A 12743-nucleotide genomic window follows, 5' to 3' on the forward strand; every position below is an offset into this window, starting at 1 on the left:
AAAGCTCCACAAAGAAAAGGACTTGAGGCTTGCACGATTATTTCGGGGGGGATGGGGATGGGGGGTAAATAATTCACCAATGTTAACATTTACAAAACGGCATATCAATTACATAAGAAAAAACGTATATTATATTCCACATTAGAGAAATATTTTATTTATCATATTTTAATATCAAATGGCACATGACCTGGTCATTGCAAAAAACAATCTCATTAAAGGCAAACTTGACATAACCATGTCAGCTCTCAAAAATATACCTCTTCTAAATAAAAATCCTCTGAAAATGTTTTCATCATTTGTAAACAATGTTTAAATAATTCAAAGCAGAAATAAATCTGACATTATGGAGTTGACAACGGTTTAAACCTGGCAAGTTCTACTCAAACACTTTGAAACAATATTAATTTACAGGTACCGTTTGGCTGATGTAAGGCGTGAGAACATCACGGCAAACCTTAACAGGGATAAAAAATAAATGCTTTACTATAGCGCCACCTGATGGTGATGCTCTATAATAGAGTTCTGCTGGATTTGGCACTAACATTGGCAGTCCAATAACTTTTTACAAAACAGTACAAACATGACCGTAATACTAATAATACATCAAACTTAAATAGCGCTTTCATGCACTTTCACACTCACACACTGCCAGTGATGGTAAGCTACTATGTAGCCACAGCCGCCCTTGGGCGGTCTGACAGAGACAAGGCTGCCGTCGGATCCTCTGACCACCACCAACACAAACATTTAAATTTAATTGATTGTATGATTTCAGTAACACCTATTTAATGGTGAGGATGCAAATTTTGTTTTCATAAAAAAAAGATCACCATCGTTTTAGCAGCAAGCTGCAAGTTTTTAAGGAAAATCTTACACTTTCACTTTCTAGCAGATCGACTCAGCGCTGATCGCAAAATACAAAATGTAAGTTCACAAAACGCTTTAAACACCTGTAGATCGTTACAACAGCTTATAAACTCAGTTGTAAATTATGTGTTTGACATCAATGTTCTCACTGACTTGTGCCCACCTCAGCAGCCATATTCATCATTAGATGTAAATATATGTAGTCCTTTAGGATCCACAAATCAGTTTGGTCATATCTATATGAGCAAAAACACCAAACACTGCTTGTTTGTCATAAAACACATGGAAAGTATAATAAATCTTTCCAAGCATACTGAAGATACAATACAGTGGCAACTGCAAATCAAGACAAATATTAATAATTACAACACACGTAAAAAATAAACAGTTTGCACCATTTTACATTCAGCTGCCATGACTTTATTGCCATTATTTTATTTTGGTGGGGTTCACCTAATACTCCAACAGATAAGGCACCATTGAGACTTTACAGCTGTTGGCGTTTCACTTTTCCACACAGGCCCGGATTTAGTGCAATAAAATGAACACGAGTGGACATTATGGCACTGATAGAAAGGTTAGTGGAGTTTGTACTGGTCAGCGATGGTCCTCCTCATTGTAGGTCAGAGCTTATGAATCTGCCATCAGGGGTCGCTGACAGCTCCAAGAGCGAGGCTTCAGAAAATCTAGGAAGGAAGACTGGAACAAAAACACCATCATCATCATCATAAGTTATATTATTGGTCTATTAGCTGACACTGCACAACTATAGGAAAATATTTAAAAGTCAAGTCATTACTTCTTTCTGAGGACAGTAGTGCCGGGCATACCACTCCTGAGAGTACAGACAGATTATAACTCCCTGACCCAAAAATATGGACGTCCACATGAATATGTTCCAGATAGGCCCTTTCCTTTGGTCGTGCACGATAAAGTTGAACATCACTGTCCAAAGAAGAGAAGAGATTTGTAATGAGAAATTCACACCCAACAAACACACCATTTCCAAAAAGCATCATGCATGCATGCATGTGTTTTCTCACATCCAAAGCACATGAAGAGGCAGAATAGCACAGGATAGAAGAAACCAAAACAAACTGCAAGAATGTACTCATGGACCACCGCGGACAACGTGAACACACAAAGCAAGGCTACAGTTCGGAAATGCTTCTGAGACATCTGGAACGACAGGGTGGAAAGAAACAAAGTTTAATATGATCCACTTTTTTAAAAATGGTACTGTAACAAGAAAATATACTGCACTCCATCCACAGAGAGACCACTCACCCACAGGAAGTCTCGGTACACATAGTAAAACAGCCAGTCATGGACCACTACGTTCCAAGTGCGGTAGTAGTTGGCATAAGATGTTGAATTCCACCAGTCCTAAAAGAAAGGAGGGGATCAATGAAATACTGCACACAACAGAAGCTTAGCCAATGTTTTGCAGAGAGAATCAGAGCAGCACCTTATAAAACATCCTGTCTGCAAAGCGAAGCATCTCAGCAAAAGCATTGAGCCAGCAGTGAAGAAAGGCAAAGAATCCCAGCAACAGAACCAAAACTCCTGCACAAATGGACACAAAACAAGCATAAGAGTTGAAACACACAGTTCAAAACCCAAAACACGATTGATTTACCAACACTGATGTTTCACTTTACCTGGCAGTATGGAGTTAAAGACACACAGGACCATGGCCCGCAGATCAAATAGGTGCAGACTGTTGCTGCGAAACTGTGGGATGCACAGCCGCACAAACACATAGTAGGTATAAAACAGACAGCCGAGTACCTGTGGAATGGTAGAAGTGTTAAACTGTCTCAATACCTTCAACTAGCAGCATTTCTTAAGGTGAGCAGGGAAATGTAAAACAAGCTGGTACCTGTAGTAACTTTGTGGCCACATAACTCCATCTGATCACCGGGTTTCTGGATTTAGTGGGTTAAAAAAAAGTTAGTAAACGAGGGTCTGAAGGACAAAATATTGGTCTGTGTTTAGGTCAAATGGGCAAATAGGAGTCAGCCAACCTGGGGTACTTGTCTCTGTAAATCAGCGTTGGGGCGAAAAGGAAGTAGAGATACTGAGAAAGCTGAGGGACCACAGGAGCAGGGTCTGTTAATGGAAAAAACAGCATGTTAATGAAGAGACCTAGGACAAAAGGATGTGCAGGCAAATACAAAGCAAAAGTAATTAAAAATGCAGATCTAGAATAGCTACATACTTTTGTCTTTTTTCCAAGTTAGTACTCTTGGCACGTTCTCTCTGATAAAGGAGTGGGTTTTCATCATAAGACGAACCTGAAACAAGGGGAAAAAATAAAACTTGCACATGCAAGAACAGCAGCAAATCTGGTCCACGTTAAGGTCAAACTCCTGGCTCACCCACCTGTTCCAAGATGATGATAAAGCAGGATGCAGGCGGAAAACTGTTGGTCACCACCACATAAGTGGGGAGGAATCCCAGACCTAAAGTCTGGTAGATCAGGTAAACGGAGCCAAACAGCCAGCTGCACAGTCTGCTTTTACCATGTGAGCTGGACTGGCTCTGACACCACAAATGGAAAAGGTTGTAGGGAACCAGCAGCACAGACAGGAACATGCACATCCACGTGCAAACCACCAGAGGGAGCTGTCCAAATGCATATACCAGCAGATCAAAGTCCAGCACCAATCTGAAGAAGAGACGAAGATGTAAAACTTAAGAACACAAAAGAAAAAAAGTACTTTTTTCCCCAGGTATATAAAGAGATGACATAAAAGTTGTATTATTACCTGCCTTCATCAATGAAATCTACCACAAATGTGCTGAGAATAAAGAGGATGAGCGCAGCAATGAACATGTGGTAGATGGTCCTGATGTGGTTCACCTCAAACAGCTCACTGTGGGAGAGCAAATATTATAAACTGGTGTCTGCACACGTGTGAACTCACAGAGCATCCATCTCAGACAAGTGTGAACTCACTCTAGAAGGGATCTCCGGCTAATAAACTGCTTTCCTTGGCTATGAGGATGGAGGTGCCTGCAGAAATACACAAAGATGACAGTGATGAAGAGTACAGAGCTGAGGAAAGGGCAAAAGCATCTATTATTTTCTCCACACTTGAAATGTAATCATTAATTCAACATTTGGGTGTAATAGTTGAACTGCTTTACCTAAGTTTGCCTCTCTCCTTGTCTGAAAGTGAGGATGAGAAGACAGCCGATACAGGCGCAGCCTCGAGGATCATCGATTCTTCAATGAGACCATCCATGAAGTCTGCGATGTGGTTTTCAAACTGACACATCAGGTCACTCTTCAGGCTCTGGCCAAGTAGAATGCACGCAGTTTTACAGTCTGAATGTGGTGTTGGGATTTTCTCAAATTATTTATTGATGAGACCGACAGTTCATTATACATATGTATAAATAAGTAATATATATATTATATAAATATGTTATAAATATGCAGCTCAATTCAGTTTCAATTCAATTCAGTTTATATAGCACCAAGGCAGTTCACATAGTAAACATTCCAATCCAGGTCAGTTCATTAGGCCAACCAGTAAAAAGTTTCCTATATAAGGAACTCAGCAGATTGCATTGAGTCACTGACTGGTGTCAGAGTCTTTACAGCACTTCTCATTAGGGGTGTAACGGTACGCTAAAATCGTATTCGGTTCACTGTTTTGAAGAGCTTGGTTCGAATAACTTTTTGGTAACTATTATTATAATATTTATTTATTCAATATCTGAAACGGCTCCTATAGTGAGCAGAACCAGGTGTCATCTCAGGCTGCTGATCTAGCGTGATGTCTTTAACTATTTCACAGGTCATTTGTGCAGCTATGAGTGTCACACTCATACAGACAAGTGTTGTGTTTGACTGTTGATGCTCCGTGTTTTTAGTTCTGCAGCGAGCCTTAAAAACTCACCTCACACTACCCAGAGTTTCTTCTTTAAAACTCATTAAATAATATTTTTTATTGTAGGATGAAAACTTAACATCAATTGTCCCAGGGGACAAGTTCAGCAGACATGTATTGTTTACATTTTTGCTGCTGCGTGCCTGCAGTGTGAGAAGAGAGAGAGGGGCGAGCAACGCAACGCTTCGTTCAGCATCTCTACAGGCTCCACAGTGGCAGCGACGGCCAGCTGGTTTGATCCGCTCTGAAAGGTGTTTATCAGAAATTGCAGTTCACATTTTTAAAACAGAAATCGAGAGCATGCAGCCATCATGCATCACTCAATACAGCAACCAAGCGGAATCTACCCTAGGAACTTTTATCCGCTGCACTTAAATCACGCAAATACATTCATTATTTCATGGAAAATGAACCGATACAGTATGCAAGTGGACCAAACAGGCCGAATAGAAATGGTTCAACACCCCCTGTTAACTGTTACACCCCTATTCCTCATACTAAGCAAGCATGTAGTGACAGTGGAGAGGAAAACTCCCTTTTAACAGGAAGAAACCTCCAGAGGATCCTGGCTCAGTATGAGCAGCCATCCGCCATGATTCAATGGGGATTGAAACATAAACAGTATTAATAAATCACTGCACTGTTTCTGCATGTCAAACACTACGACTCCATTAAAAACACACCGGTATGCCTGCCAGCAGCTCTTATAGCAGCCTGAATGGGGCAGGAGTGGGCATGACGTGGCCAGCTCAAGCTGGTTTCATTAGAGTGGCAGAGCCCTAAAACAGCTCATTCTGGAAGGTACTGAAACTGTAGGAAATAAAACTGCTGAAATTGCTTTATGTAAGAGGGATTTTGTGCAAAGAACTCTAAGAACATGTTTTGAATCGAGCATAGAACTATTAAAACTCAAGAAATTCACCATCAATTCATTTTTACAGGAAAAAAAACATGAATTTTAAATAGACCATTTTATAATAACTTATTAGGTCCAATAAAATGTATTTTTCTTTTTCTGTGGAATTACATATTTTTCTTGATTATGCAGCCAAGTGTAATGTTCAGACATCTTCAGAAGAGATCATCTTTCTTGTGGTCCTTAATTCTTCTCTGGAATGATCTGAAAAGGCACACTCAGCTACTCCTACTAGCAATTTTTGAAGTATCGCAAGTAGGGGTGCAACGCATCACTGATCCGTGATCTGCAGAGATCTCTCTCAACGGTTCAGCACGCATGTGGTCCCTGGATTGATCAAGTGGAGGGCTGAGGCGTCACCTGTTCAATCCAAACAAGAAAAGCACAGAGGTGGTCATGGCTAGCGGAGGGGGAAAAGAGCTTGAAAATCCACCTGCTTCGTTGAAGTCGCATGTATGGGAGTATTCTGGCTCCCCTGTAAAATACGACGACGACACAAATGGCAAAAATGAACACACGAGTGCCTCTAGCCTGACGGTGCAGCATCGCAAACACACATTGTTGGGGACAAATCTAAGAAAAATAAACAGCACTTCAGAAAGGTGAGGAAATGAGCGAAATCAGGACTGGCAGGGAGTGAGCATGTCTATGACAAGCCGTTTTAACATTTAATCACCAATTGGACCCTCTGTAATTCTTATTTTTGTTGCAAGTTATTTTTATAGCAAAATTGAGCAGAAAAAAATTGCACTAAGAGTTGTACAAAATAAAGAGAGCAAAAGTAATTTGCCTTTTCTTTTTTTTTCTGGAGATCAGAATAATGATCTGATCTGAAAACCGTGACCCGATCTGTGAGTTTGATCCATTCCACCACAAGCTGAACAATACCTGAACTCACTAACCTCTGCTTTCCTTTTCAGTTGCACCTTTTTGCTGATCACATGTTCAGCTTCAACCCTCCCTGAAACAGAAATAAGATTCAGACAGAAATAAACAACTTTAACTCAGTCACTGCACAGTTCATATGGTAGAATTCCTTCTTTTATTCTAAAAGCTGCGGTCATATTTGAGACTAACACATAAAACCAACGAGGTCTTAAGATCTGAAGCTGCAAAACACAAAACATTAATCGTTCACACATAAAAAATGTGTCAGATGACTAAAGTAAATACAGTTTTACTGCAGGCATTGCTACGATAGGTTATCATATTGACTGAAGCCAGATGATGACATTAAAGTCAACAGTAAGGAGTTAAAAGTAGCACCCCACCCACCTGTAGCAGGATGGTCATCCAGAAAAGACAACAGATGAATTAGACAGTGAGATTAGTTCCTTAATCATTAACCTTTTCCATTTCAAAACCCACAAACTATTTTAAGTCTGATGTCGATGTATACGTCATTTTTGCGTATTTTGCGTGACTTGCACGCAGTCATTCTCCAATCTGGTTAAACACTCAAATAGCAAAGTTCAAACTAAAGAGGAAGACATCAACACATGAGATGGTTTAACTGCTCAAGACTTCCATAGACACTTACTCAACTCAAGAGTTGATTAAGAGTTACTCATGTAAATTTAAAAATCCACAGCAGTGACCAGTCAGCTGACGGAGGTGAGGTTTCCTCACCGTTGCTGGCGGTGTGACAGTCTCCATTGCCCTGCTGTCTTCTAGGACCAGAACCCCCCTCCTGAGAGCTGTCCAAGTCAGAAGAGGTGGACATGTTTGGGACAGGTCGGCTGCGTGACCTGAGCAAACTCTCACCCCCATTTTCCATCCTGCAACTAGAAAAAGGACAAAATTATCAGCAGCAGCTCTTATGTGCAACAACAAGAAAACATACTATAAGGAGTCAGCAAATCACTGTCCAGATGTCTCCACGCTCTGTGAATGACCAAGACTTCAGCTGACAAAGAATCCTCAGTTTCCAATTAAATCAGACTCACATGAACGCAGCACGGTCAGCTAATGGCTAAACTGAAAGAAGGGCGGTGAAGACAGGAGATAACTCTGTCCTGTTGGGTTGGTTTACTGCTGCTATCTCATTTTAACATCACCACTTCTATCTGGTGCTAGTCCCGTTTGTTAGCGCCAGCTGTGAGAGACAATTAGCCAACTTGTTGACGGCTGACCCCGATGGAGGCGGAACAGGTTGGCATGTGCGCCCTGCTGATACCTCGCGAAAAGCTGAACGTTAAATGAGTTAGTACTTACTCGCTTCAACGGCCGGGTTCTCTCTTGTTGAGGCTTTCTTAAACGGAGCCGAGCGCTGAACGTGAAGCGTGGACGCTGTGTCAGTGCGACTGGTGGCTACTCACCTTCCCTTAGCCACAAACACCGGGGAGATGATGAGCCGTGCTGGAGCGTTGATTGGCTGAAAGTCTCTCCTCCTTTTGACGTCACTGCTGCCCATTTTATTTACTGTCATCATAGATTTATGACAAACCCACAGGATGCTAAAGGCTGAATCAAGTCTTAGATCTACTCAATAATAAATAATAATAATGATGATGATAATAATATTAATACTACTACTACTAATAATAATGATAAACCATACATATATCGAGTTAAACCAAATGTAGTATCTAAAAAGGTTACCAAAAGTGTGACAGCCCACCAAAAATAATCAAAATTACAAATTGTGCCACTATGTGCCTTTCTTTCAAGACCATATTTGATGATTTTATTACTTTTTCCAAACTACTGTCTTTTTTTTCTGCAAGATATAAACACATAATTAGGGGAAAACACGTGAAAAAGGTTTAGGAACATTGATGGGAGTGGCTGACTAATTTAATCAATACATTTGCAGAGCTATAGTAGGAACGAACACTTGCTAAGTTGTTCTCAGGGGGGGAAATACAGGTGCCAGTCATAAAATTAGAATATCATGACAAAGTTCATTTATTTAAGTAATTCCATTCAAAAAGTGAAACTTGTATATTAGATCCATTTATTACACAAAAACTGATATATTACAAACGTTTATTTCTTTTTGATAATTATAACTCACAACTTAGGAAAACCCCAAATTCTGTATCTCAGAATATTAGAAAGCAATAAAAACCAACACAAAAGGGGGCAAGACACAAAAGGTCATTGCTAAAGAGGCTAGCTATTCACAGATCTCTGTGTTCAAGCACATTAATAGAGAAATAAAGGGATGAACAAGATGTAGTAAAAAAAAGTGTAATAGCAATAGGTAGAACCGCACCCTGCAGAGGACTGTGAAACAAAACCCATTCAAAATGTGGGGGAGATTCACAAGGAGTGGACTGCAGCTGGAGTCAGTGCTTCAAGAACAACCACGCACAGACGTATGCAAGACAGGTTTCAGTTGTCGCATTCCTTGTGTCAAGCCACTCCTGAACAAGAGACGGCATCAGAAGTGTCTCACCTGGACTAAAGACGAAAACAACTGGACTGCAACAAAACCCTTTTGATTCTGAGATGTGCTGTTTAATGCAAAAACGTTTATTGATGAAAACAACAAAGAAAATTTTGTTTTAGCGTATGCTAAAATTCAACATCCACTGCATTTTAGGCAGTTTAAAAAACACAAAACGGGGGGAAAAATTAAATATCCTTAGAAAAAAGAATTTGTAGGTCAATTTGAACTGTCTTTGGTGACAAAACCAATCTGACAAATGTAAACTTTTTTTTACAATACAATGTAAAAAAGGTAAATTTGTAAATGCAAAAATACAAAAAAAAAAACAGAACTAACCTCTTTTATCAGAATCACTCATAATAATATTAAAGGTTGTTTTTGTTTTCTATATGAAATAAATATTTACACATCTTTTAACCCCCCCCCCCCCCCCCCACACACACACACACACGAGCGCACACACGCACAATTTACTCTTCACAAAAAACAGAGGGGTCCTAAATCCACAGAGATGTCCCAGAGAGGATTGGATGTTGTGTTTATCTTTATTCCCAGATCTCTGACAGGAAGTAGCTCCATGTCACCTTGATGTGACTCTGTGCCACCACAAACCTTCACAACTAAATGCACCTGAATGGTCAGATACAAAGAAAACATGATAATTAGCACATTAACACATTTATTTGCCGCAACTATTTACAACAATCTCAATTATCTTCTCAAAATTAAAATATCTTTCTTGTTCAATAGACAAGACAAACACAGCAAGAGAACAGCAAAAATTAAAGGCCGGCCAATATATTGGGCCGATATATTCCATTTTTTCTATATCAGCCGTCGGCCAAAATAATTTTTAAAAACTGATAAAAAAATAATAAAAATAAGGCATCTGTGCGGCCAACCGCCATCACTATTAGACTGAAGAAAGAACTCGAAGGACCCCAACCGACCGTATTTTTTTTATGTTTTGAGTTTGTTTTATATTTGAAGTTCAATAAATATTAAGAGATTTATTGATTTATTTAATTTATATTGCACACAGTGAGTGTTCAATTGTCTTTCATAATCAATGTGCTGCTAAAACGTATTTATCCAGTAAAGGCTAAAAGTCTGAACACACCTCATTCAATGTGTTGTCTTTATTTTCATGACCATTTACATTGGTAGATTCTCACTGAAGGCATCAAAACTATGAATGAACACATGTGGAGTTATGTAAGTAACCAAAAAAGGTGAAGTAACTGAAAACATGTTTTAGATTCTATTTTGTTCAAAATAGCCACCTTTGCCCTGACCCAACACATATCAGACAGGGGACAATGAGGATTGTTCAGTGCATGCACACCTGATGATGATGAGAGGTTGTGGGTGGAGAAGCTCCACGATTTAGCTGTGGCTTGCTAGGGAGGGGGCGAGGGGACAGTTGTGCGGGGTGCGGTGGGTGGGAGATCAATGGTCTTAGTGACCTCTCCCTCCCTTCTGGCAGGAATCTGAGTGACCACCTTGTCCATTCTGACATGGATCGGGTTGATCAGCTCCTCTGCCACGGCCAGACAAGAGGTGGAGGGAAGAGAGGGGACATGTGAACATTTTAAGGACAAGGGAAGTTCAGAAAGATTCTCCTCAGTGATCATATTAGCCCTAGGAGTGACTATATCCTTTATGTTGGCTGATGTGACTCTTCAGTGTGTTCACAAGACTGTTGTGTTTTGCCATCTTGTTCTGAATCTTCTTGTAGGTTGCCCTTGGCAAGATGAGCAAGATGTTCTCTTTAGTGATAGCTGATGTGCCATTATGATTTCCAGATTGGGCTCTTCTTGTCTTTTGGCATCCTTGGTAGGGCAGGCAGAAGAAAGGCACAGGATGTGCAAAATGGTTGAGATAAAGGGTTTCACTTGTTCAGACGAATCCCATCTGCCCTGAAAAAGTGTTAGCAATCCCAGAAAAAAGTTCAAATGATCAAAAAAGTGAACTTTACGCCTGTTACATGAAGCAGAGAGCTGTTTAGGGCTAACAACCTGCTGAATCTTTCATCATTGCTGCTGGCTGGATGGTAGAAGAAGAAAAGATCATTTCTATAGAGCCTTCCCAGATAAAAATCACGAGGCACTTCACAAAAACAAAAAAATGTAAAATATAAAAAAGAATTTAGAAAATGATTAAAAATATATTTAAAATAAGCAAAAATAGACAATGGTGATTAAAACATGTAAAGAAAGAGAGAGAGTGAATAGGAAAGAGGGAAATCAGTGGATCCTGAGGAAGGTGGAATAGGTGGGGAGAGCAGAACAAGGAGAGAGTGATGAAGGTCACACCAAAACCAGCTTGAACAGGTGAGCTTTCAGCTGCATTTTAAAGGAGACCACTGAGTCCACTGATCTCAGCCTCAGGTGGAGAGAGTTCCAGAGTCTAGGGGCCACAGCAGCAAATGATCTGTCACCTGTTGCGTATCTCTGTCTGAGGTGTTTTTTTTGCAGAGCAAAGCTGCCCTCCTGAAGGGAGGGTAACTTTGAAGTGCCTTTTTTCCCTCCACCTGAACCAATCCTCATGTAACCCTCTTATCTCTATTAAGGTAGCGCGACTCAGGGTTGCGAATGACCACAGTCACCAATTCTTGTCATGTGTCTTGCCCATGTACGTCTGACCTCTGAATTGTGTGTACTGAAACTCTAATTTCCCTCTGGGATTAATAAAGTATCTTTGATTGATTTGATTTGATTGAGCCTGGTGCGCTGCACAACCAGCAGGCTTTGATCACTGGACCTCAGGGATCTGCTGGGGGTGTAGGGACTGAGAAGATCACCAATGTATGATGGTGCTTGTCCATGTAAGGCCCTATAGACTAGAACCAGGATCTTGAAATGAACCCTGAAGTTGACTGGCAGCCAGTGAAGCTGGAGGAGAAGTGGGGAGATGTGGGTGTGTTTGGAGGACTTGGTCAGAAGGCGAGCACAGGCATTCTGAACCACCTGTAGATGGTTCAGGGAGGTTTTGCTCAAACACGTGAAAAGAGAGTTACAGTAGTATAAGCGTGAGGAGATGAAGGTGTGGATAACTGTCTCAAGTTCAGAGCAGTACAGAATGGGACTCAGCTTAGCAATGTTCCTGAGATGGAAGAAGAGAATTGACATGAGAAGCCAGGGTGAGAGCTGGGTCAAAGGTCACACCAAGAATCCTGACAGAGGGTTTGGTGTGAGAAGCAAGTTGACCAAGAGAGTCTCTGACTTGGGGAACCAGCTTGTCTGGGGCACAGATGAGGATCCCAGTCTTATCTTCATTCAGCTGTAGAAAGCTCCCAGCCATCCAGGTTTTAATAGAGTCTAAGCAGGTGTGTAACAGCTGCAGCTTAGACATCTCATGGGGCTTAAAGGAGATGTACAGTTGGATGTCATCTGCGTAAAGATGGTAGGAGATTCCTTTGAAGGAGCTCAGGATGTGCTGAAGAGGAAGCAGCTAGAGGAGAAAGAGCAGAGGCCCCAGCACAGAACCTTGTGGGATACCATGGGTAAGGAAGGTGGTGGATGGCCTAAACTTGGAGATGGCCAAAGAGAAGGAGCGCTCAGAAAGATAAGAGGGGAACCACTCCAGAGCAGTTCCTGATGGCCTACCCAGTCTCTCAGCCTGGTAACAGGCCACTGATAAACACCTCAGTTTTCAGAGA

General features: G+C 40.9%; 2 protein-coding genes across 4 annotated transcripts in view; both read right to left on the reverse strand.

Annotated features, from left to right (window-relative positions):
* Window positions 1–129: 129 nt before the first annotated feature.
* soat1 (sterol O-acyltransferase 1) lies at window positions 130–8059 on the reverse strand. 2 transcript variants are annotated; one of them, XM_054752384.2, is made up of 16 exons: window positions 7903–8059; window positions 7318–7472; window positions 6591–6649; window positions 4024–4172; window positions 3833–3889; window positions 3642–3749; window positions 3256–3541; window positions 3092–3167; window positions 2898–2982; window positions 2753–2798; window positions 2532–2661; window positions 2339–2436; window positions 2158–2256; window positions 1914–2049; window positions 1670–1815; window positions 130–1569 (listed from the first exon to the last, which is right to left on the reverse strand). In XM_054752384.2, the coding sequence occupies exons 2-16, from the start codon at window positions 7463–7465 to the stop codon at window positions 1501–1503; spliced, it is 1692 nt and encodes a 563-aa protein (XP_054608359.1). In that variant the 5' UTR covers window positions 7466–7472; window positions 7903–8059; the 3' UTR covers window positions 130–1500. The 2 variants fall into 2 exon arrangements, with proteins under 2 accessions (XP_054608359.1, XP_070410261.1); XM_070554160.1 differs by lacking the exon at window positions 7903–8059 and adding an exon at window positions 7635–7861.
* A 1447-nt stretch (window positions 8060–9506) lies between these two features.
* The window catches only part of LOC107393105 (collagen alpha-1(III) chain), a 42506-nt gene continuing 39269 nt past the window's right edge, over window positions 9507–12743 (reverse strand). For both annotated transcript variants that reach the window (XM_070554156.1, XM_070554155.1), the window contains exon 63: window positions 9507–9712. In XM_070554156.1, the coding sequence (XP_070410257.1) occupies window positions 9560–9712 (153 nt within the window). In that variant the 3' untranslated portion in view covers window positions 9507–9559. The remainder of the gene's footprint in view (window positions 9713–12743) is intronic.

This window comes from Nothobranchius furzeri, chromosome 8 (assembly GCF_043380555.1).
Source record: "Nothobranchius furzeri strain GRZ-AD chromosome 8, NfurGRZ-RIMD1, whole genome shotgun sequence".
Taxonomy (NCBI): domain Eukaryota; kingdom Metazoa; phylum Chordata; class Actinopteri; order Cyprinodontiformes; family Nothobranchiidae; genus Nothobranchius; species Nothobranchius furzeri.